Source organism: Adiantum capillus-veneris, chromosome 12 (assembly GCF_014529385.1).
Source record: "Adiantum capillus-veneris isolate H3 chromosome 12, ASM1452938v2, whole genome shotgun sequence".
Lineage (NCBI taxonomy): Eukaryota > Viridiplantae > Streptophyta > Polypodiopsida > Polypodiales > Pteridaceae > Adiantum > Adiantum capillus-veneris.
In genome coordinates this window covers 78,250,818-78,275,807 of record NC_140942.1, presented here as the reverse complement: position 1 = coordinate 78,275,807, position 24,990 = coordinate 78,250,818, and the positions used below count along the sequence as shown (strand labels likewise).

Genomic DNA, 24,990 nt, shown 5'->3' with positions numbered 1-24,990 from the left:
ACTAACCGTGATATGCCCCTTTTGTCAACAAATCCTCCAAATTTTAGGAATGCTTAACAAGAAACAAAACCATCGCAAGGAAAAGTAAGAGCTTTATGCACCTATCAACAAAGAGTCGCCAGACAAGAAGAGTTGAAGAGACTGCTCACAATACCTTGAAACGAGGATCAAATATGACTTTTGGTAATTCTTTCTCCCACTTTGAAAAAGGAGCAATTCCTTTTTCTTTCAGCATTTCCTATGTAACCAAAATATAGCATAAGTATGTGACAATATTCCACCTTCAGTGCTTCTTAATACTGATAGTGACTACATGCGTTGGTGAGCTTTTTTTCTATAATTATATATAATTCCATATTGAGCTCAAACAAGCACCTTGAATTGAGAAACGCACTCCTCCTTTGTAGGGCCCCGTTCTTCATCATCACTATCAGACGATGATTCAGATGAAGACTTCTCTGCATGGAGATCCTTGCCCTTCTCCTTACTGCTCTCTGTGGGAAGCGTTCTATTGGAATTGCCATCTGCAGACCCAGCATTGTCACTTGCAACTAACCCTGGTGCAACCGAATCCTGCAATTTCTTTTTTATCAAGTCAAGGGCTGAAGAGCCAGTAGTTGTTGATGGAGCAGGCTTCTGTGTCAAACTCCCTGCACTGGGAACAGTTAGGCTAAATGATACTGTGCCTTTTTCAGAGTTGACTTTAGCATGCTGGCTGTTTGTACTGGGTTTTAACGAAACATCGTCAATCCGTCTCTTGCGATATTCTACAACTTCTGTCGGCACCTGCCAACTTGTGGCCTACACACAAGAAAAACTCCATCAGATTGACCCACCAAAATTTATGGCACGATAATAATATTACAAAATCAGTTGAACAGCTCTGTTTGTAAGAAGTAGCTGAGCTCTTTGCCTGCTGAGTTGTGTAATGCACATCAGCTTGACTCATCCAAAGACAGACTCAATATTGGGGAATCTTCTCAACATTCCATGAAAATTTTCCCTCTGAAGTAATGTTCTCCAAAATCTTACAATCAACATCAAACCCAACAAAAGAATTGGCATATGCAGTCTCTCTCTAGAATTAAGCAATTTTCTACATGAACATCGACCAGTAGTTCCTGGCTGTATGGATAAAACATTCGCACCACTTGGTTGTGCTGGCTGTTTTCCAGTAGTCCGCATGAGAAGTGAAAACCATCTACTTGGTGAAACTAAATTTGACACAAAACCACATATAGACAAACCCAATTGCATGAAAGAACTCTCAGAAAAGTACAGAATGGCCAGACCATATAATTCGATCAGAACTCCCATACACAATGGCAACTGCAACACTTTTGTGATTCCAACAATTACCTGTGTATCTCTATGGTAGTAGTATCTCTTAGCATCATTTGTTGTCACCATTGCCCAACCTGTTCCACCAATCATTTCCCTGCATGCACAAATAGTAAGCTTAGACTATTTAGAGTTTCCAAAGCAAAAAGGGATTAGTCTTGAGACTACACAGAAACAGAGTTGATTGAATGATCACAGAAGAGGACTGCCAGAAAAGGAGGAAGACGTATTAGAATGTACTAGGTGAATTCAAGAAAACTCAAATTTCCCTTCAAACATAGTGCAAGTCATAGACTCATTACACTCATCCACAAGACAATTGACTGTCAGCTCCATCATGCTTAGTATAGAACAAGTACAATTACATCGCAAACTATCATCATTAGTGCACAACAAAGGATGTAGAGTAGGCCTCGATACTCTTGCTCAAGTAGTGGATGTAGAACTATGTAACAATAATCTTTTGCTACCGCCTTAGGCCTCACAGCCCTCCGCCCCTTCACAGCATATCCCACCACTGCATTATCCACACACCCTCACTCAACTTTTCTTTCTCATCCACCACTACCCAAGGGTTACGGTTTCTTTCAGGGAAAATTGTTGTTGTGAGTAGTACTCAGGTGGTTCTAGAGGAGGGTTCGCTTTGGCCTTGAAGCGTGAAAGGTAGGAAGTCCAAAGTAAAGCATCGGCACCTGGCATTTCCCATTTTGTTTGTGGCTCTCCAAAAGAGACATGGCAGCTTCAAGCAGCTGTGTGTGTGTTAAAAGCCAAAATTACCAAGTGGATCTTGTCTCAATTATCTGCAATCAATATATTTCTCTAAACTTCCCCCCTCCCTTCTCTACTCCTCCTTCACGATCAAAGGACGTATCAATTTCCCCCTTTCCACTACTGCATCGCTATATTGCAATACATCTCCATTCTTGCATACATGTTGGGGTTCCCAACAGCTCCGCTTTGCAAAACCCCACTCTTCAATGTCTTCAAGTAAGCTTTCAACAAGTTCAAATTCGGCATCAACTGGTCCCTGAAATTGGTTAAGGTTTGGTAAAACTAGAATCCATAGTCACCAAGGAGGTTCCATTCACAAAAGACTGAGGTGTGTGAAATGAGAAAACAAAGGAAAAATTCAAGGAATCCAATACAAACTAAATGCTTAGTGTCAAGGAAGCATACCATGATATCAATAATCAGGTGGTGAAAAAATCTCCTAATCTTGGTTGCCCAGGTGCCTCCACAAAGCAATCTGCCCCCCCCCGCCCACACACACACAGTTCCAGGTAGTAGCACTTCTAAATCATTTTTGTATCTCTTTTTTGTACCCAGACATGGTATCACATTCACCAGTTTGTATTGGATTGGTCTCATATGTCATTTTGGCTCATGAAGACGTTAATATATCATTTCATTTCATTTCATCTCTCTCTCTCTCTCTCTCTCTCTCTCTCTCTCTCTAACACTTTGGTCTCATACGTCATTTTGGCCTTTTGAAGACGTTAATATAACATTTCATTTCATTTCCTCTCTCTCTCTCTCTCTCTCTCTCTCTCTCTCTCTCTCTCTCTCTCTCTCTCTCTCTCTCTCTCGGAGATCCGAGCCCGGGAGCGCCGTGCCACTGAGGAGCGAGTGGCTCAGATGAGGGCCGACCCGACAGCCTTCATCCGGGTAGCCTTGGCACCAGACCCGCCCATGTACCACATCTTACATCCCCCCATTAGTACAGGATGGAGCTAGATAGCTTGATGCACTCTCATGATTGTACTACCTTGAGCATATAGACATGCATACACCCCTAGAGATAGAACTCCATCCCTCCTCAGATACTCCACTACCTACATTCAGTTCAGTTTTGTATCAGTTTTGTTTCATTTGTCTTTCCGATAGACGGATGACATACACACCATGTACATTTGATTTGTCTCATAGGCCGATTTCGGCCTGACATAGACGTTAAAAATCTTTCTTTCTTTCTTCTTTTCTCTCTCTCTCTCTCTCTCTCTCTCTCTCTCTCTCTCTCTCTCTCTCTCTCTCTAGAGAGAGTACCTTCTCCAGCTTACGGAGGACGGTTTTGTGACAAGACCCAGATACATGGACACCCACCTCTCTCATGGGATATGATGTGCTATTGGCCAGATACGCACGTCTTCACACCAACTGTGGATTGAGACTGGGAGATACAGCGTAGTACATCCAAAGGCCAGGACATGCCCCTTGTGTGACATGGAGCCTGAGACAGAGTTGCACTACACATGCCGCTGCCCCGTCTACTACGAGATACGAGGCCGCTTCCATTGCTTGTTCAGAGAGGGTTTTGGACCACTCTCCAAAGTCATGGGGTACGAAGATCAGAGATGCCTGGGTTTGTTTTTACTCGATCTGCGCAGACACGGGGAGAGCCTGATGAGAGGAGAGGCTAGCCAGTCTCAAAGACGGATCACAGATTTCTTTAGAACAGACACTGGACAGCCAGAGGAGTTACTACCACAACAGAGCTAACGTTTGTCTCACACCAAAGGCATACTAATCGACCGAGCGATTGAGCTGGGGAGATCTAGACGCCCACGACCACGAAGGACTACACAGCATTGATGGAGGCTACATCAAAAGATTCGAGTCACTTTGGCGAGGCATGCACGCCGCCCGGTCAGACTACTGACAATGGAGGATATTGATGAGATCCCCCAGCGACCGATGTTGGATCTCCTGTGATTTAGGTATTTAGCTATCCCACCCAACTGCTAAGTTCACATCGAGTGGCTTAGGATTCCATAGTATATTTATTTTGTTATGTTATGTTGTTATTGTTGTTATTTTTGTTACTCTGACTTTGTATCAGATCCACCACATTGTAACTTTCTGGTCTCATAGGTCACTTTGACCTTTTGAAGACGTTAATATAACATTTCATTTCATTTCCTCTCTCTCTCTCTCTCTCTCTCTCTCTCTCTCTCTCTCTCTCTCTCTCAGTGTCACATGGAGCATGAGACAGAGTTGCACTACACATGCCACTGCCACTACCCAGTCTACTATGAGATACAAGGCCGCTTCCACTGCTTGTTTAGAGAGGGCTTTGGACCACTCTCTAGAGTCATGGGATACGAGGATCAAAGATGCTTGGGTTTGTTTTTGCTCGAGCTGCGCAAACACAGAGAGAGCCTGATGAGAGGAGAGGCTAGCCAGTGTCAGAGACGGATCACAGATTTCTTTAGAGCACACATTGGACAACCGAAGGAGTTACTACCACAGCAGAGCCCACATTCTCCTCGTACCAGAGGAACGCTGTTCGACCGAGCGACCGAGGCACGCTGTTCGACCGAGCGACCGAACTGGGGAAATCCAGACGCCCACAATTGCGAAGGACTATAGAGCATCGACGGAGGCTGCATCAGAGGATTCAGATCATTTTGGCCCGACATGCACAACACCCAATCACAGTACTGACCATGGAGGAGATTGATAAGGAGGATCATTTTGGCCCGACATGCACAATGCCCGATCACAGTACTGACCATGGAGGAGATTGATGAGATCCGTCAACGACCGATGCTGAATCTCCTGTGATTTAGCTCTTTCTGAGGAGACACCCACATTGTGTTGTATTAGCCCCCGATTCGCCTCATCCCCCCCCCCCCCCCCACACTCATATCCTACACAATCCCAGCTACTTCACATCTAGCATTTTAGGATTCCATAGTATTTTTATTTTGTTATTCAGACTTTGTATCACATCCACCACATTGTAACGTTCTAGTCTCATAGGTCAATTTGGTCTTTTGAAGAGTCAAGACGTTAATATAACATTTCATTTCATTTTCATCTCTCTCTCTCTCTCTCTCTCTCTCTCTCTCTCTCTCTCACACACACACACACACACACATAACGGGTCTTGAGTTCAACTCTCGTCGAATACATCTTTGAGGTCTCTTGGGATAGCTTCCTACGACATTAAAAATCTCTTCTTCCTCTCTCTCTCTCTCTCTCTCTCTCTCTCTCTCTCTCTCTCTCTCGCACGCACTGGAGCTATAGAGATCCAAACGGCCACGACTGTGAGAGGGGCTACACAGCATCGACGGAGACAACAGCAGAGGATTCGAGCCATACTCTCTCGACATCCAGAGTGCAGATGAGGATAAATTCTAGTAGTAGTAGTATTTTTTTTCTAGTCTTTTTGTACCCAGACATGGTATCAGATTCACAATTTTGTAACAGTTTGGTCTCATAGGTCATTTCGGCATTTTGAAGACGTTAATATAACATTTCATTTCATCATCTCTCTCTCTCTCTCTCTCTCTCTCTCTCTCTCTCTCTCTCTCTCTCTCTCTCTCTCTGTGTGTGTGTGTGAAAGTTTTGTAAGATGGACATGGATCACAATTGGTATAGTCCATTGCTACCTGTAAAACACATCCAAGGCTAAGTGAATTATTGTTTTGTTTAAATGGACGCAGGTAAGGACTCTATCTTATCTTGGAAGGTTTTTTTGACTTTGGCAAGCTGTCCTACATTGGATGGAACGCTCACTTATGATTTGGGAAGTTCTTTTACTATCTGCATACTGAAAGGAGATCTCTTTCCTACAAACATTGTACTTAAATGATTCTAATACTGAGTTGTTTTTGTACTTATCTATTCTTTGTTCCATTGCAAGCTATCTTTTGAATGTAAAAGTTCAATTATGTCTTATTATCTAAGATTTAACAGCTACACGCACATCCTATACATAAGGTTTTTCTTTCCAGAGAAACCGAAATGTTGGCTTTGGAAATTTTCTTCAAAATTTAGTTCTAAGTTGGACCCATAGTCCGTAATCCCTTGACCGGTTGACTGGTGTTAGGTGGTCCTTCGTAGACTCTATTTATGGTCCCCTACTCACGGCTACTATAGTCTTTGACTTTGCTGGTTGAAGGTTTGCAGGCCCAAAAATTACAGTTACTGTTTCTACTTTTATTTATGTTTATATTGTTCCTTTTTTCAGGACTGCTTACCCTATAGAAAGACAGCCCGCATGAGCACTAATCACAACCCTGAGAATCATGCAAAGTTTTTTAAACAGATTAAGCTATACCTTAAGGACCGTAAACCAAAGAATGCTTTGGCAGTTAGAACTAGACCCTTCCTCTTTAGGAAGGCCAAAGATTGTATTACTTACTATGGGAAGTATAAGTGAACCTCACCACACTTTTTGAAAAATTATGGACTCTTGCTCTCTCACAAGGATTGGAATTGTCCTCCGAGCCTCTCTCAGTGGCCAGTACTCAAATGTATTAGCAGCTTGGATGCTTCTCAACTAATATATAATTCGGCTCTTAACTCTGACAAGAAATTATCTGTCTTACATATGCTGTCTTTTAATGATTGGGTCAAAATTTTGGCGACTCTGGATAAAGACTCCATGGAAGGGGTGAATTTAATTACCCATTACATAACCCAGCTTCCTCTACTATCCTCACAATACCAGCAAGAGCTTGCCATGTTTTCCTCCGCTGGTTCTGATCTGTCTAACTTTCTAAGGAAGTTATGTGATCTCAATCCCTCTTTTGTCTGTGCACCGGCTACTCAAACTATTCCACAAATTGGTGGAATCTTTTGTCGAGATAGTACAGCCCTTGAAGCAGTTAAGGAATTTCAGAGTAATCTTTGCTCCCTCAATGACTCTAACCTCCTGGAGATGGTGCCTAAAATATCCAAAGTTTTTCCTATCTTACTTGTTAGACAAATTGGAATTGAATCCCTTGGGGTTGACCGTTAGCTTTGAGTTCTGCCCATCAAAGCTTTCTTAGCACCCATTTTGAGTGAAACTTGGGTTTACCTTGTCAACCTCCCTGCCTCTACTGTGGAAGATTGCAGACTCAAGATTCTAAAAGGAGAGCAATTTCTGGACAAAAGGGAGCTTATCAAAGCACCCTTCAATCTCAATCTCATTGACCACTTCAAGTGTCCCTCCAATACTGGCCTCTACATCCGTACGAAAGGAAATACGGAATTTGCCAAGAGTAATCCGGATTTTTACGCTGAATCTATCTGGAATGTCTTTCGACCTTATGTAAAATGTGCCTGCAGATTTCTTAACCCTAAAGCCTTTTGTGAATCCAGTATCGTGTGGTTCGATCATACCATTTGGTTTATTCTCAACCATCTAGACTTACTCTTCCCAGAAAAACCTGTGGATTTTCACATCTCCTTCATTTGCTCTTGGTTAGGCGGCTAAGCTAAGTAAATTGTAATTGCACGGATTGCCTTCAACATCTTCTGTGAACTAATGCTTGATATCTTGAAGGAGTTAAAATCTAATGAACCCGGAATTTCCTTAACTACTTATGCTAACTTTAAAGGTGTTAAGATCATCACTAGTTTACTTAAACCTTGTATTGATGAGGATGACTCCCCTCCTCAAAAGATCTAACTGTTTGATTACTCCCAACTCCTTCACTTCCTTTCCAACACCTAGTTCATCCTCTAACCGGGGAAGAGTTCGTAGCTATACAAGGGGTAGAGGCAGGTCTCCCCCCATCAAGAACTTCCCTGAATTTTAAACCTTGGTGATATTGCAGGTTACTACAAGCCCTTGTGGAAGAACTCTCAACAAAGTGCATCCGGACAATGGATTCATCTATATACACCGTCTCTTTTACAATGTACTCCTCGATTGGATTCAATCAAAAAATCTTTACTTTAGTGCTTTGATCTGTTTTCTCGTAATCACAAATTACTCGACAATATACTCATAGGATAGAAGTATCAACATTCCATAAAGAGTTTAATTTACAGTAATGACTTTCTTCGGCAGGATTCTATTTCCCATTGTACATGCTTTCAGTTTACCACCTTTCGCAGAAATTTTGAGACTTTTGGTAACCATGTTTGCACTTGTGATCTTAGCATTATTGAAAATACTAAATTACGTAAAATTTTGGCCAAAGGGCTCAATCATATACCTAACTTTCCCAAAAACCACTACCTTGCTCTATCAGCTATACTAAGCTGCCTCACTGACCTTATCAATGCTCTCCGACTGGAGATGACAAGCTTGACAATAAACCATTTATCAGAGATTTTTTGAAAATCTAAAGTTAGCTGTGATGTAAGGCAGGAGTCATCAGAGGATAACCATTTTCTAGGTAGTTGTGATACTTTTTGAAGGAAGCATTCTTTCACAACTTCCCTTAAGTCCAGTAGGACTGTTATCTCCAGTCGTAGAGCATTGACAAGGTCAGTGAGGCAGCTTAGTATAGCTGATAGAGCAAGGTAAGGGTTTTTGGGAAAGTTAGATATATAATTGAGCCCTTTGACCAAAATTCTACGTATTTTAGTATTTTCAATAATGCTAAGATCACAAGTGCAAACATGGTTACCAAAAGCCTCAAAATTCCTACAAAAGGTGGTAAACTGAAAGCATGTACAATAAGAAATAGAATCCCGCCAAAGAAAGTCATTACTGTAAATTAACCTCTTTATGGGATGTTGATACTTCCATCCTATGAGTATATTGTCGAGTAATTTGTGATTACCAAAAAACAGATCAAAGCACTCACAAAAAGATTTTTTGATTGAATCCAATCGAAGAGTACATTGTGAAAAAGACTGTGTATGTAGATGAATCCATTGTCGGGATCCACTTTGTTGAGAGTTCTTCTTCCACAAAGGCTTGTAGTAACCTGCAATATCACCAAGATTTAAAATTCAAAGAAGTTCCTGATGGGGGGAGACCTGCCTCTACCCCTTGTATAGCTACGAACTCTTCCCCGGTTAGAGGATGAACTAGGTGTTGGAAAGGAAGTGAAGGAGTTGGGAGTAATCAAACAGTTAGATCTTTTGAGAGCAGGGGAGTCATCCTCATCAATACAAGGTTTAAGTAAACTAGTGATGATCTTAACACCTTTAAAGTTAGCATAAGTAATTAAGTAAATTCTGGGTTCATCAGATTTTAACTCCTTCAAGATATCAAGCATTAGTTCACGGAAGATGTTGAAGGCAATCCGTACAATTACAATTTACTTAGCTTAACCGCCTAACCAAGAGCAAATGAAGGAGATGTGAAAATCCACAGGTTTTTCTGGGAAGAGTAAGTCCAGATGGTTGAGAATAAACCAAATGGTATGATCGAACCACACGATATTGGATTCACAAGTCAAGAAATCTGTAGGCACATTTTACATAAGATCGAAAGACATTCCAGATGCATTCGATGTAAAAATCCGGATTACTCTTGGCAAATTCCATGTTTCCTTTGGTACGGATGTAGAGGCTAGTATTGGAGGGGCACTTGGAGTGGTCAATGAGATTGAGATTGAAGGGTGCTTGGAGAAGCTCCTCTTTGTCCAGAAATTACCCTCCTTTTAGAATCTTGAATTTGCAATCTTCCACGGTAGAAGCAGGGAGGTTGACAAGGTAAACTTAAGTTTCACTCAAAATGGGTGCTAAGAAAGCTTTGTTGGGTAGGACCCTAAGCTGATGGTCAACCCCAAGGGATTCAATTTCAATTGGTCTAACATGTAAGATTTGGATATTTTAGGCAGCATCTCCAGGAGGTTAGAGTCATTGAGGGAGCAAAGATTACTCTGAAATTCCTTAACTGCTTCAAGGGCTGCACTATCCCGACAAAAGATTCCACCGGTTTAAGGAATAGTTGGAGTAGCCGGTGCACAGACAAAAGAGAGATTGAGACCACATAACTTCCTTAGAAAGTTAGACAAATCAGAACCAGCGGAGGAAAACATGGCAAGCTCTTGCTGGTATTGTAAGGATAGTAGAAGAAGCTGAGCTATATAATGGGTAATTAAATTTACCCCTTCCATGGAGTCTTTATCCAGAGTCGCCAAAATTTTGACCCAATTATTAAAAGACAACATATATAAGACAGATAATTTCTTGTCAGAGGTAAGAGCCGAATCATATATTAGTTGAGAAGCATCCAAGCTGCTAATGCATCTGAGTACAAGAGATATGGCCACTGAGAGGGGCTCGGAGGACAATTCCAATCTTTGTGAGAGAGCAAGAGTCTGCAATTTTTCAAAAAAAAGTGTAGTGAAGTTCACTTATACTTACCATAGTAAGTAATACAATTTTTGGCCTTCCTAAAGAGGAAGTATCTAGTTCTAACTGCCAAAGCATTCTTTGGTTTACGGTCCTTAGGTATAGCTTAATCTATTCGAGAATCTTTGTATGATTCTCGAGTTGTGATAAGTGCTCGTGCGGGCTGTCTTTCCATAGGGTAAGCAGTCCTGAAAAAAGGAACAATATAAACATAAATAAAAGTAAAAACAGTAACTGTAATTTGTGGGCTTGCAAACCTTCAACCGGCAAAGTCAAAGACTATAGTAGCCGTGAGCAGGGGACCAAAAATAGAGTCTACGAAGGACCACCTAATACCAGTCAACCGGTCAAGGGATTACGAACTGTGGATCCAACTTAAAACTAAATTTTGAAGAAAATTTCCAAAGACAGTATCCCGGTTAATCTAGAAAGAAAAACCTTATGTATAGGATGTGTGTGTAGCTGTTAAATCTTAGATAATAAGACATAATTGAACTTTTACATTAGACAGCTGACAATGGAACAAAGAATAGATAAGTACAAAAACAACTCGGTATTAGAATCATTTTAGTACAATGTTTGTAAGAAAAAGATCCCCTTTCAGTATGCAGATAGTAAAAGAACTTCCCAAATCATAAGTGAGTGTTCCATCCAATGTAGGACAGCTTGCCAAAGTCAAAAAAACCTTCTAAGATAAGATAAGAGTCCTTACCTGCATCCATCCAAACAAGACAACAATTCAGTTAGCCTTGGATGTGTTTTACAGGTATCAATGGACTATACCAGTTGTTATCCATGTCCATCTTACAAAACTTTTTTACCTTCTACAAGCTAAGTCCAAAGTAAATCATTTATATATATTTTCACAGTGTTTCTAGTCGAAGAGAACCTTCTAGTATTAATTATCTCTTCTAGTCCAAGTATCAGATTTTCCCCTTTTTTTTACCCCAAGTGGTATATTTTTTCAAAAGACCAAACTACTTGAGTTATACTCTGTCGAATTAATAAGATTTTATTAGTAAACAAGCCTAAATTCTTTTTATCGAGTATGTTCTAAGTTTAGAACTGATAATGTTTTTGTTTTTTCTCATATGGAGTCCAATTCTTCAAAAATAGATCACTATCTCATAGCGAGCCAAAAGGTAGAGGCATAGCCCATCTAACTGTTTTTAGAATCCAAAAGCAACGACTAAAAAGTGAATGCAAATACTGTATTAGCCCTCTATGATACCTCAAAGGAGATGTTAAGAGTGTTGGATGTCAGTGATCTCAGGTGCTCAAAGGATGTGGTGCATAATGAGTATGCGAGATATTTGACATACACAGGGACTACACATGGACTGGCCATCCTGAATGGCCAACACAATTTCCAACAAAGAATGGATCTCTTGTTTTCCTCATAAACACAAGGCTCGCATGGTGGACTATGTTATGGCTCGACCCAGTTTTATACCACCTATTCAGGATTTTACAGTCAACCCCAAGCATGTTGGGACAGCAGTAGATCACGCTCTCCTCACATTTACAGTTTCATTCCAGTTTAGTACAGCTCCGTTGGCCTAGGCATCTACCCATACTCGATACGGAGACCGACTCTGTCTACATGGATAGTGTTTAAAGACGCCTGGCCGTAGAGGAACCCGAGACACCCATTAGAGCAGCTTACCCAAGTATTGGCAGACTTTACATGATGCAACAGTAGAGGCATACCCACACATCCAACCCAGGCAAAGACGACGTTCTGGGAGTATGCCCCAGAACAGTTGGTATGATGAGGAATGTGGGACGAGAGCCACACTTCAGAGGGAGGTGTTCTTGGGAGCCATTACTCATAGATAGCCTTTCGGCGCCTAGTGCAACAAAAGAAGAGGACTTATCTTGCTTGGTTAGAGGACGAGTTGTACAAGATATTCCTGAGCCACGACTCGGGCGAGGCATGAAGATTTTTTCATGAGCATTCCCCCCACCAATTATCACATCAATCAAGGTTTGGGGCGCATATGCAGCATCTCTTTACACGATTCTAGGGCAGCAGTCTCTACCTGACCCTCCGGAGCCATGCCCACACACATGCACTTTCTTTACCGTTGAGATGGTAAAGAAACCACGAGAACATGTGATCATGATGGATTGATGGCAGAGCACTTTAAACATGCTAGAGATATGCTTAAAGAGCTTCTTGCAGTAATGTTCATTTTCCTAATACTTGGAGCATGTCTACTATTGTGCCTATTTTCAAGGCCGAAGATGCCATGATACCGAGCAAACGCTAGCCAGGTTGTATGCATCCATTCTTAAGCAACAGCTAAGTAGATGAGCAAAGAGAGTAGGCATTCGAGCATCAAGCCAGGCAGGTTTCACGAGGGGTTTTTCTACTCTTGATCATATATTGACACTTATTAAGGAAAGCAGATCACATGGTATGAGAATTTTATTGTACCTTTGTGGATTTTCGCAAAGCGTTTGATACGGTTCCCATAGCTCGATTGAGGCAAAGACTACAGGCGATGGGAGTACCCACAAAGATGATCTAGGAAGTCACGGCTTTATACAGGACAGTCGTGGAGCAGGTTCATACTCCTAAGGGGTTATCTGAGCATATTCACTGCACTGTTGGAGTCAAACACTCTCTCCTACATTGTTTGGTTTGTATGTAGATGAGATTTCAGATTACATTGAGAGGGGAGTAGGCACAGGAGCATAGCTAGCGGGGACATGGATTTCCTTACTACTATATGTAGATGATATTGTGTTGATCTCAGATTCATCAGAAAAGATGCAATGACAATTGGATGCATTGCACACTTTTGCTAGTATTAGCGGCTTGTCGGTGAACCTTGACAAGACCAAAGTTATGGTGTTCAACACCACAGCAAAGCGGGTTAAGCGATCTGCACCAACCTTCACATATTACCAGAAGACAGTTGAGTTTACAGACGCATACACTTACCTGGGAGTATTCTTCACTGGTCCAAAGTTCTCCTAGGAGCATGGAGAGGATGTGTTCGCAGAATCAGTTTCACGAACCTTGAACAAAGCTCTGGCTATTTGACACATTGGTTACTTAAGCTATGCTTTATGGGTTGGGACCATCAGTAGACCATTATAGCCAAGCTAGCAGTGCTGGTGGATGGAGATGTATGGAGAGGCCTCTGGTCTCTATCATTTCCCGGGTGATTAAGGCCAAGGCCTCTGTTTAGCATGAGATTATTCGTGCAGAGCTTGTTGCTTCCCTGTTGGTCATAGAGGCACTTACGACATATGTCTCTTTTGTACACAGTATCTAGGATCTCCCTAAAGATAGATATGCTCGCCTACCTTTGGAGTCTTCTCAACAGCTTGCCTCACAGGGAGAGAAATCTTGTTGGTATGCACAGATGACATCATGGTTTTAGCTACATGGATTTAGTATGGACAGACTACATGGTTTCAGCTACATGGATTTTGAAACCGGACCGTAGGGCAGTAGACTTTAGCTTTCACCCGAAACTTTACTTTAGACTTTAGGACACAAAGGAACTTCCTGTGACTGGAATTCAACACTTCAAGACATTTCACGACTTGGTAGCTAGAGCGCTACCAAGCAGACGGCGACACCCTATAGGCCCCAAAGACTGGCGCCCCTTTCGGTATTTCTTTATTCTTATTAAACTTGAGAAAAACGTGTAAATCTCTACAAGTTGTCCCACTTTTATCCGGCTGAAATTCCTCTACCCTAACCCGATTTCGGCAACATAACCACAGTAGAAGTCTCCACGGACAAAATCCCAAGTAGACAGTGACTTCCATGCACTTTCGAGCACTTTGCAAAACCTGGCAAAAAATTACAGCATGCTGAAATCCCTGTTTATGGCTCCTAATTTGTGCCGCAACACCTGCTTGGTGATTCCCTAGCTGCCACGAAGCTCCTGGGACTTGTAGGCATCAAAACTGGCCAAAACCCTACACCTGCAAAAAAAATTACAGCAAGCTGTAATTCTCTGTTTTGCGCTCCGATTCGTGCGCCAATCACTCCTATGGGTCGCCCTCGAGCTCTTGCACCTGTATGGGTCACTTGCCCCTTGAATTAGACAAGATTCCTCGCGGGAAATCTCTCTAAATTGCCTGTACAAGCACCCAAGGATTTCTTGAGGCTCCCCTTGCATTACCTTGCCATTTAGGTGTGAAACCCTGAACCTACAGAAAAACGCAGCAGGCTGTAATTTTCCGTTTCGCATCATTTTGAGCGGAGCAAACACGTCTACGCCTGTGTCAGAAGCTCCCGCATGCAATGGCAAACAGTTCCCCTGTAAATTGGACGAGTTTTCACGCGAGAAAACTCTCCATTTTTTAATGCTTCGCGATGGAGCTGTGCGTACCTGAAGGGGATTAGCAATTAGCTAATCCGGTTCCTATACAAGGCTCTTGCCTTGGCAAACGCGCATAAAAACCCCCAAACTGTACATGGTCATCTAAGAAGCCCAACTAGTGGGGCATTACCATATGTGCCAATGGGAGAGAGAGATGCGCGAGAGCAAGTCATTGCACTACATAGAGCAAGGGAGAAGGCAAGCTTTCCATTAAAGCTGTGATCACCTGCACCCACTACTCACACACATCGCCATGTGTTCCTTATGCCTCTTTTGAGTTAATTTCCTAGTACCCACCAACTTATAAGTGTAGCCAGGGGCCTAAATGACTTTGAACTGAGCCTAGACACCCTTTTACTGCTCGGATTCCAGTGCCAACTGGCTCGACCATCTCGTGGCGATTTGCCCTTCCCGGCTGCAGGTGAAACTCTTGGCCATAGGCTGTTTCACACTAGCCACACAGTGTCTGGCCATTTGTGACTTCAAAAAGAGGGTCCCAAAGATTAAATAAAAATCATCGGAAAGAAACCAACAACTAAGTTAGTAGTTGCCACGTCCTCGTGACAGATTTAGTATGGAAAGACTACCCCCCTTTCACTACTCATTGGATGCATTCTCCTTATCTCTCACACAGACCAAGATTACTCGCCTCATTAGATAGAATTTGATTCAGCTAGACACAAGGAGGACTTGGTCAAAGCCAACACGAGAGCTTGGCACAAAGATGGCTTTCTACAGAGTGCATCTTCTCCAACCAACAAAGGGTGGATAGGTGATCATACCTGTCTATATGGGACACTCATTTATCCCATGGGATACGATGTGCTATTGGTCGGATGCACACATCATCGCATCGGCTAGAGATTGAGACTGGCATATTTAGGAGAATACCAGCAAAGGCCACGATTTGCCAGTTGTGTCATAAAGAGCCAGAGATGGGAGTTACATCACATCTGTCATTGTCCAGTATACTATGAGATACGAGGCCGCTTTCCCTGTCTATTCAGAGAGACTTTGAACCATTGGCTAGAGTTATGAGATATCAGGACCAATGATGCCTCAGGTTGTTTTTGCTAGAGTTGCACAGACACAGGGAGAGTCTCTTGAGGAGATTAGATAATAGGAGACATTCACACAGAGAGATCATTGACTTCTTTGGATCAAAGAATCGGCAATCAAATGAACAAGCTTCACAACAGATTCAAAGTCCACCTATACCAGAGGTGTATTGACTGACAGAGCCCCTAGACCCCCCCATCTACAATGGTCACCACGACATCGACGGAGGCTCCATCAAAGGATTAGGACTATTCTAGCACGACGTGGGGGACGTCCGGTACGACTATTTACAGAGACGGACATTGACGATGCTCTTCAATGATCAATGAACTACATCCTCAGACAGCACCCAAAACCGGGCATCCTCAAACACTGATAATTAATCCTAGGTTGGGGGTTAGGATTATGAATCCTAACCCATTGATTGGGGGGTTGGGATTATCAATCCTAACCCATTGATAATTTGGGGGGTTAGGATTATTAACCCATTGATAATTTGGGGGGTTAGGATTAATAATCCTAACCCCCAACCTTTGTAAGTTAGGTTGGGGGTTGGGATTATTAATCCTAACCCATTGATAATTTGGGCCACTCGGGGGGAACATGCAAGTTGGTGAGGACTTCTTCTTCTGCTGCTTCTATTAGGGTTTAGGGCCCTCAATTTGGATCTGCAGGTTGGCTGGGGTTTGACTCCGTGAGTCCTAACCCTCTGGATCTTCAATGGCTTGGCACATCGACAGTTTGTGACATCCCCCCTTCTTGAAAGAAGAGTAATCGTCCGCGATTATATCTACAAAACAACTCAAGATAGATCAAAAATATCCGAGTGTCATTCCAAGGGTCGTTCACTTTTCTCATTCCATATTGGAGCTCTTGATATTCTAGCATAGTAAAATTAGCCATCACACCCACACTACGTTGATCTTTAAAGGGATGTCTTGATGCACTAAAGTTACATACCCACGCAATCTCACCCAATTAGGAATATTCAGTGGTTGACACATAATGATGCAACACATGTCACAGATGCTTACATGTTGCAGGACATAAAAACAAACAACGAATGAGCACTCCTCCAAGAAAAACGACCTTAGGCATGAAGGTACTCAACGACTGCCTCCTCATTCTTCCCACAAATAACCTAAAAAGGTCCGGGCCATGAGCTCAGAGGATTGATACAACCAAACGCTCCCCAGACCGCAGCCTGCATCGCTTGGAGGATCCAAATACAACTAAATGCTCCCCAAACAACCAGCCTGCCTCGTTCAGAGGCTTCCAACATTCAACTTAACACTCCCTAGGCCACCGACTTGCGTCGTTCAGAGGTTTCACATCAAACATGAACACTCCTCTCAAGGAAGCCCGAGCCAAAGATTTTGACATATCAAAAACCAAGCATTCTCAAATCGGCACCAAAACAAGTTCAAAACAAATCATTTGTATTTCAAATAATTTTTTCAAACAATATTGTTAAACGAAGTTCAACGAGTGTCTTAATACAAATTAAACTTAAAATCATTCAGGATTGGTTTCTATCAATTGAACTTTAAGCATGACTGGTTTGTCGTTCTCTTGCAAAGTGATGGTGCGGTTCCGAATGTCAATGGTCGCATCGTTCTTGTCGTGCCAAGGCATGCCTAAAAGAGCATCACAATTGCCCAGTTTCATGATGTGAAAATTTGCTTTTCCATGGTATCCTTGGATGGTGACCGGAAGAGCACCAATGAGAGGTACAACCTTTTGAGTTGCCCCGTGGCTAGCTCGGCTTCAAGTTCTCCAGCAAGTTGATGGTACTCAAAATCAATCTGTTTTAGGAATTCGGGATCGATAAAATTTTTGGTGGCTCCTAGGCCAAAGAAGTTAAGTGTCATAAAGCCCTTTATCTTTCCATAGGCTTTGCATAGTTTGTTGGAACCTTCCATAGCGATGCCATAAATCTCGAGGACAATTCCCACCGCAGTTTTGGCGCTCTTTCCAAGTGGTTATTCTGGAGGCGTATCCGCTTTAGTAGGATAATTGTTGTAAGTGTCCTGTCTGGAAACATTCAAAGTGTAACAGACTTGGACACTCCAAGTCGAGAATCTACCACGACACCACAATAAATCACCGGCAGAGTTCCGTGCCTAGAGATATTGGCCCCAAAGACTGGCACCCCTTTCGGTATTTCTTTTTGTATTAATCTGCAACTCAAAGTACAAGCGAGTAGTCGAGACTCACTCTCAGACTCTGCGTCCAGATGCTATGAGAAGTGAGCCCAAACCACTATTTTATAAATTTACAAGGGATGCTAAAAGCAGAGTCTAAAAGCTTCAAAATCAAAAGCCTTGCCAAAAATAAAGCAAAAGCTCTCTGTCTCTCACAAGCTCTCTCTTGAGTAAATAAAGCAGAGCTTTTTTAAGGAAAAGGTAAAGCTCTCTCTCTCAATAAAGCAAAAGCCCAAAAAGCAAGCCACGCGAAAATCTGCTTTTCCGTACTGCTGCTGCCGCAAATGGCGGGCGTCCGTATAGCAAGCCACGTCAACAGCGTCCGTACAGCAAGCCACGTCAGCATTTTCCAACGGGGGTTCCTGCAAGAGAGGGTGTGTGTGTGTATGTACTGGGCAGCCACGTCACCAGTTTGTGACACAAAGCATCGGCCTTCTTGTAGTACGGTGTCTCATTGGCGATGAGTCAAACGAGGTCCTACTAATTAAGTTGAGATGTCACGAGATCCCAAGAATTTGTTCGTTGTGGTTGAGGATTTTGAGTGTTGCTCGGTTGTGCTTTCGTAACAAATTCCAATTTTCCTTTCATAAGTTTGTAACCAACCGTAGCATGGTCCATCACTTCTTGCATAGTAGATACTTGTCTAGATAGAAAGTATTCTTGTAATGGTGATGGCAGCCCGATTGTATAGCGCTCGCATTGGTCCTCCAAGATAATCAGCTTGAAGAAAGACGCCGAAGGTAAACATCAAGAAACCTTTGGTTGTAGTCTTCCATGGTTTCCGTAGCGAGCATTTACATGTTACCCCCATTCTACCAGAAGTTGTACTTCGAACAGTGAGGTCATGTAGCTTCAGGTAAAAATATTCTTGAAAGCCTGCCAAGTCCTTGGAGCATGCAGTTGGGTAGCTATTGGACTCCACCACTACATAGCATTATCTTTGAGAATTCCCGTGGCTCGAGAGATCTTTGATTCTTCTGTGTAGTTCCCCAAGGCATAGATATTGTCAAACTATTGCAAAAACTACAAGGCTTTCTTCCTATCTCTCACTTCAAAAAAGGTGAAAAATTTTACTAAAGTTCCCCCATCCTTGAAATCCTTTGGTTGATTAGGTGTATCTCCAAGATGTGGATAATAATAGGACCAGGTGGAGGAGGTGGTGGCAATGATGGTGGAGGAGGCGGTTGCACTAGGAGCACGTCAAGAGATTGAACCATATTCCCCAGATCGGAATCGAAGACTAGATAGGTTGTCGATTAGAAGCCCTTGTGCTTTCTGGTGTCGAAGGAGGAGGACCAACCTGAGGCAATAGAGTCAACATGTAATTCAAGTACTGTTGAAAGCTCTGCAGATGTGGGAGATTCTGCTACGGATGCTTCGAGAGAATGTCGCAAAGCTCGTCGAGGAGAAATTGCAGATACTCAATGGAATCCAGAAACACCATCTTGCTCTATCTGTTCTTGGGAGGACCGGTATGCTTTCAAAAAAGCACACGATTGAAGCTTTGATACCATTGATGCAGGACGGGCACCACATGCCAACTGAAAGAACACACTGGAATAGACATTTAGCACTTCGAAAAAACTAAGCAGAACAAAAGAGGGAATCCACAAGAGACACTGAGTGGCGGAGTTCCACTCCCAGACTGCAATGGCCCCAGACAATGGCACGCCTTTCGGATTTCTTTATATTGCTTCAACAGGGTACAATTGTGTGGCTCTCTGCTATGCTTCTCCATGCAATAGAATGCCAGAGAGAGAGAGAGAGAGAGCGAGAAAGCCCACAGCACATATTTAAAGGCCCTTAGCTGATTACATGAAAAGCAGTAAGTCTAAAAGCTGGATGTCCAAAATAAAGCCCCTGTGGGCTGTTCATACAGCGCTGCCACGTCGTCAACTGTCAGCGCAAAACGCGGAAATGTCTGTACAGCCTGCTACATCATCATCATCTACACAAATTGGTAGTGTGTGCGCGCGCGCGCTTTCTTTAATAATTCAGGGCCCTCGGTCGGTTACTGTATGTTGGGTTGGGGGTTACGATTATCAATCCTAACCCATTGATATTTTGGGCCACTCGGCGGAACCTGTAAGTTGGTAAGGACTTCTTCTTCTGCTGCTGCTTCGGCTAGGGTTTGGGCCCTTCAACCAGGATCTACAGGTTGGCTAGGTTAGGTTCACAGGGTCCTAACCCTCTGGGTCTTCAATGACTTGACACGTCAACAGTTTGTGACATCCAAAGAGAAAAAAAATAAATATGTCCAACAGTAGGCATGTCCAACCTTGTTCCGTCAAAATATGTTCATTGCTTAAAATCATAACCTCCTTAATAGAATAAGTTTTTGAAATTCTAAATGAGAAAAAGGTTGTGATTGTATTATGGAATAATACGTATGTCACTCTTCATGTCTGCATGTTCATTGCTCTGGTAACAATAGAAATGTACAACCAACAGTTCCAAAAGGAAAGGCATAGACAAACCCAAGTTGAAATGCAATGAAGACGATATTACCATCACCAAAGCTTTTTAAAAACCAGATAACCATAGCACAACAAAAACATATTTCTTATCTCTTAACGAAATGAAGTCACTCATTCAAAAAACAATAGGGGAGAGTTACGGACATTATCCTCAACTGCCCTTTGTAGTTACACAAATGTCATTAGCCATACCATGAAACTGGAGTTGGCTGCGCAGCCACCTTGTCCACCTACAAAGGATATGACATTGAAAAGCATTAAACTCTGTAATCAAAGATAAATATGCAACACACACACACGCACACTGAGTTGTGAGTTATTACTGTTTGAAGAAATCAGCTGACATAGGACTTTATAGGAAAAACAGATAGAAGCATCAGATTGCTTTGTAACATTCTCAAGTCAAAGTTACAGTATGTGTGTACCTCTCCTTGAAACCCAAGAGGCTGGTCATAAGTAGATTGCCCGGTAACTGAGTTGTAATAATAGATGATACCCTCTTGGGTCCTGTGAGCCGTCCAAACATCAGCGACCTCCACTACTTTTGCAGATACTTCACTTCCTAAGGCAGATTCGGTGACAATTGAGCTGGTGATAGATATCATATTGCTTGCATTTGTTGTAGCCTGTCCATTAACAACTTGGCCTGATAAAGAGGATACCGAAAGTACCTTATCTCCTTCAGCAGTTGACGCTTTACCAGTTGGTGCTTGCTCTCCGGGCGGAGCCAATGGGGCAGTAATGTCTGAAGATACCTTGCCCATGGTGTTGCCTGTTATAGTGGGAACTACAGGACGTACTGGGGGCAAAAATGGATTTGGAACATTGATATAGGGAGGAAAAGGCCGAGGCTGCCCCTGGGCCCATGGCAACATTGGAGGGACTGGAGGCACACTTAAATATGGCACGTATTGTTGCTGTTGGACTACCATGATTCCAGCACATGGCGCCCCTGTAGAAGCAGGAATGGTCAAGGATGGCCTCGCGCCTGATACATGCACAGAAACTCCTGGAGGTCCAGGCAGTGCTGAGCCTATGGTAGGAAATATAAGTAAGCTTGTAGAACTTGATGTCCCTGCAGGTGTCATGCTTGCAACTCCAGGAGAAGAAGAAGGTGCCAATGACTCAGATGGAGCAAGAGTCCCAGAAGGACCTGGCAATACAGAAACACTTGGCATAGATGATGATACGGCAGCAGGATGTGGTACTCCAGGAAGTCCCGGTGTTGTAGGCTGACCTGACACATTCACTGGCACCTGAGATACAGAGACTGGAGCCAACCCTGGAGGTGCTGACGGTGCTGGCAATGAAGGTCCTAATGCTACAGAGGGGACAGCCAATCCAGAAGAACTTGCTTGTGTAGCAACAGGGGTTGCAGTTAAGCTCGGTGCACCAAGTGGAGCTGTAGGCACCTTGCCTGTAGAGGACTCTTGTGAGGCTGAAGTGCTAGGAGAGGAAGAAGGCCCTGAAACAGCAGGCAGTCCAGAAGAAGGCGGACGATGAGGATGCCAGGGTGCCCCTGACGGAGGTTGAATCACAGGAGGCACTGCAAGCCCCTGGGGAGTGCTTAACATTGCAAGTTGAGGCACTGAATTGATCTGAGAATTTGGAGCAGACAGTCCTGTTTGTGAGACAGAGGCTGGAGCTCCTGTCTGGGAATTATGAGCAGGGGACGGTGGTGGCCATCTCGGCCCAGCAAAAGAGGGTGCCTGAGGTATATATCCAGGTATACCAATAGAAGTAGCAATGGCACTCCCCTGTGGTAAGCTTGCTCCAACAGGCTGCAAAAAAGCATCCGCAACTTAAGTTATTACCTCATTACTAGACCAAGCAGCATCACCAAATGCTATATTACCAAACGCAACACAAGACTTGTGTGAAAATACAAGCTTTGGACTTACTGGAGTTGAAGATTGCTGAGGCTGAGGAGAACTTAAAGAATCTGGGTTAGCTTGATTAGATGCTCTAAACTGAGGTACTGCATCAGAAGGTGAAGGTGGCAAGCTTGAAGCATTATTGTAAAGAGGGGCTGACATTCCCTGGCTTTGAGTTGCCGATGTGGAAGGTTGCCATTGTCCTTGGGGCCCTGCCATTGATGTCTGTCCAGGCGTAGCAGGCTGCACTGATTGGGGTTGCCATGCCTGAGTTGCCATTTCGTTTGGAAAAGCCGCATTCATGGACTCTTAAGACTTAAATGCCATAGCAACTACCTGATACCTTAATATCTGCAAAATCAGTGATTGTTCTTATGGGAATCAAAATCTGTAAGCATCCAGAAAAGCACTCTCTCCCTCCCTCCCCCCCTCCTCCCCCCTATTTGGGCAAGAAAAGGGGCTGTATTCTGTGTACATAAGAGACCTTTGAAGATGCACAATGGCGTATCACCAGAGGAAGTAGAAAAGTGGGCTAACAAGGTGTGAACTATATATACATCAAGGTAGCCTATGTAAAAGGAACCACTGTGGCGGTGCATAATGCCATGTGATGTGGACATGGTCTTGATGGAAAAGAACTGACGATCTCGCCCATATGTGAAGAAAGACGCATCGATGCTGCTCCACTTCCCTGGAGGAGCCAGCTGAAGAATCCCACTGACTACGAAGAGTATGCAGCAGCTCTGTCCAAATGGCTGTCAAAACGGTGGACGTAGGGGAGGATTGAGAGCCCAGAATGTGGGGCACAGCGAGCCTTCCACATGGTCCAAAGCATGATGCTGCATATCGTGGTGAAAACTGTGTCTCGGTGGTAATAATCCAACTCATGACCTGCATCTGGTATCATCTATAGAGTACTTGGTCTATAGCCTAAGGGAGTAAGTAAGAAGACTGGATCCGTCGGCAAGCCTTGAAAAAAGGGGTGTGACCCCGGAAATTGAAAACCCATGCAGCTGTCCCCCCACGTCACAAACCCATTATGGATGCCCACTCTAATCAACAAACAACAAACTGCCATCCACACTGGCTGCACATATGGACAAACCCAGAAACAGTGCCTTAAACTGTAAAGACTCGCATCTTTGACAAGTTGGATTATGACCAATGACTGTAGACCAAGTGCCTACAGGCAATCGAGCATGTGCTATCATCCACATGAAAAAGCATATCCTACGGCTGATCCGGAGGGTCCAGATGCAGGACCAAAACTGGCAGAAAACTCTCGTTAAAATTCTCTTCTTCTTCTTCTTCTTCTTCTTCGTCTTCTCTCTACCGTGAGGCATGGCGACTCTTTCATGAGCACTCCCCACCCCCTGTCATTACCTCTATAGAGGCCTGGGGCCAATACGCATCATCTTTGTACACAGTTCCTAGAGAGCCCCCCCTTCCTGACCCCCCCGATCCATGCCCACACACATGTGCTTTTTTCACTCCTCAGATGGTGAAGAAGGCCATTGATAGGATGAGGACAGCAAGAACATATGATCATGATGGCATAGTGGCTGAGCATTTAAAACATGCGAGGAATCTGCTCGCAGAGCTTCGAGTAGTTACGTTCAACCGTGCCATGTGTGAGGGCTTGCCTGATACTTGGAGCTTATCTACTATTGTACCCATCTTCAAGTCAAGAGACCCTATGGAGCTTGGGAATTATCGAACTATCATGATTGGACACACATTGGCACGGTTGTGCGCATCCATTCTTGAGCAGCAGCTGAGTAGATGGGCAGAGAGGGAGGGTATACGCGCAGCCGGGCAGGCAAGGTTCAGGAGAGGTTTCTCTACTCTTGACCACATCCTGACACTCAAGGCCATTATTGAGGAGGGCAGATCACATAGGAGACGGATCTATTGTAGCTTTGTGGACACAGTACCCAAAGCTAGATTGATGCGCAGACTACAGGAGATAGGAGTACCCACAGAGCTGATCTGGGGGATCATGGCATTATACAAGTCAGTAGTGGGGCATTTACGCACTTCAGAGAGGCTATCTACATTAGTTCACTCCACTATCGGAGTGAAGCAGGCTGCCCGCTCTTTCCTACTCTATTTAGGATGTATGTGGATGAGGTTTCTGACTATATTTGAGAGAGATAGTGATAGAGGTGCACAGCTGGCAGGGACATGGATTCGGCTTTTGTTATATGCTGACGATATTGTGTTGATCTCCGACTCTCCAGAGGGGATGCAACGTCACTCGGATGCTTTGCATAGGTTTGCCCATGAAAGTGGTTTGTTTGTCAACCTTGGTAAAACCAAGGTTATGGTGTTCAATACCACCCCACAGTGGATCAGGAAGTCAGCACCGGCATTCACATACGGCCAGGAGACAGTGGAGTACACAGATGCTTACACTTGCCTTGGGGTGGTGGTCTTTAGTGGACCAACATTTTCATTTGAGGAGAGTAGACTGACCATAGCGTATGCAGCATTGGGCAAATTGGAGAGGACATGCTCACAAGTTCAGTTTCAGGAACCTCGGACAAAGCTCTGGCTCTTTGACACTTTGGTGGCTTCCGCATTGCTCTATGGTGCTGAGATACAGGGAGCTTCATTGGACCATCATGGGAGGTTGGGTTGCATTGATGGATGGGGG

The 24,990-nt window shown here is 43.6% G+C and overlaps 1 protein-coding gene across 2 annotated transcripts in view; it reads right to left on the bottom strand.

The window, feature by feature from the left end:
* Positions 1–24,990, bottom strand: part of PRP40C (pre-mRNA-processing protein 40C) — a 66,918-nt gene that overhangs the window by 5,427 nt on the left and 36,501 nt on the right. For both annotated transcript variants that reach the window (XM_086525318.1, XM_086525317.1), the window contains exons 2-7: positions 22,362–22,685; positions 20,886–22,241; positions 20,653–20,690; positions 1,360–1,438; positions 376–801; positions 155–238 (exon numbers count right to left, since the gene is read on the bottom strand). In XM_086525318.1, coding sequence (XP_086381444.1) covers positions 155–238; positions 376–801; positions 1,360–1,438; positions 20,653–20,690; positions 20,886–22,241; positions 22,362–22,637 — 2,259 coding nt within the window. In that variant the 5' untranslated portion in view covers positions 22,638–22,685. The remainder of the gene's footprint in view (positions 1–154; positions 239–375; positions 802–1,359; positions 1,439–20,652; positions 20,691–20,885; positions 22,242–22,361; positions 22,686–24,990) is intronic.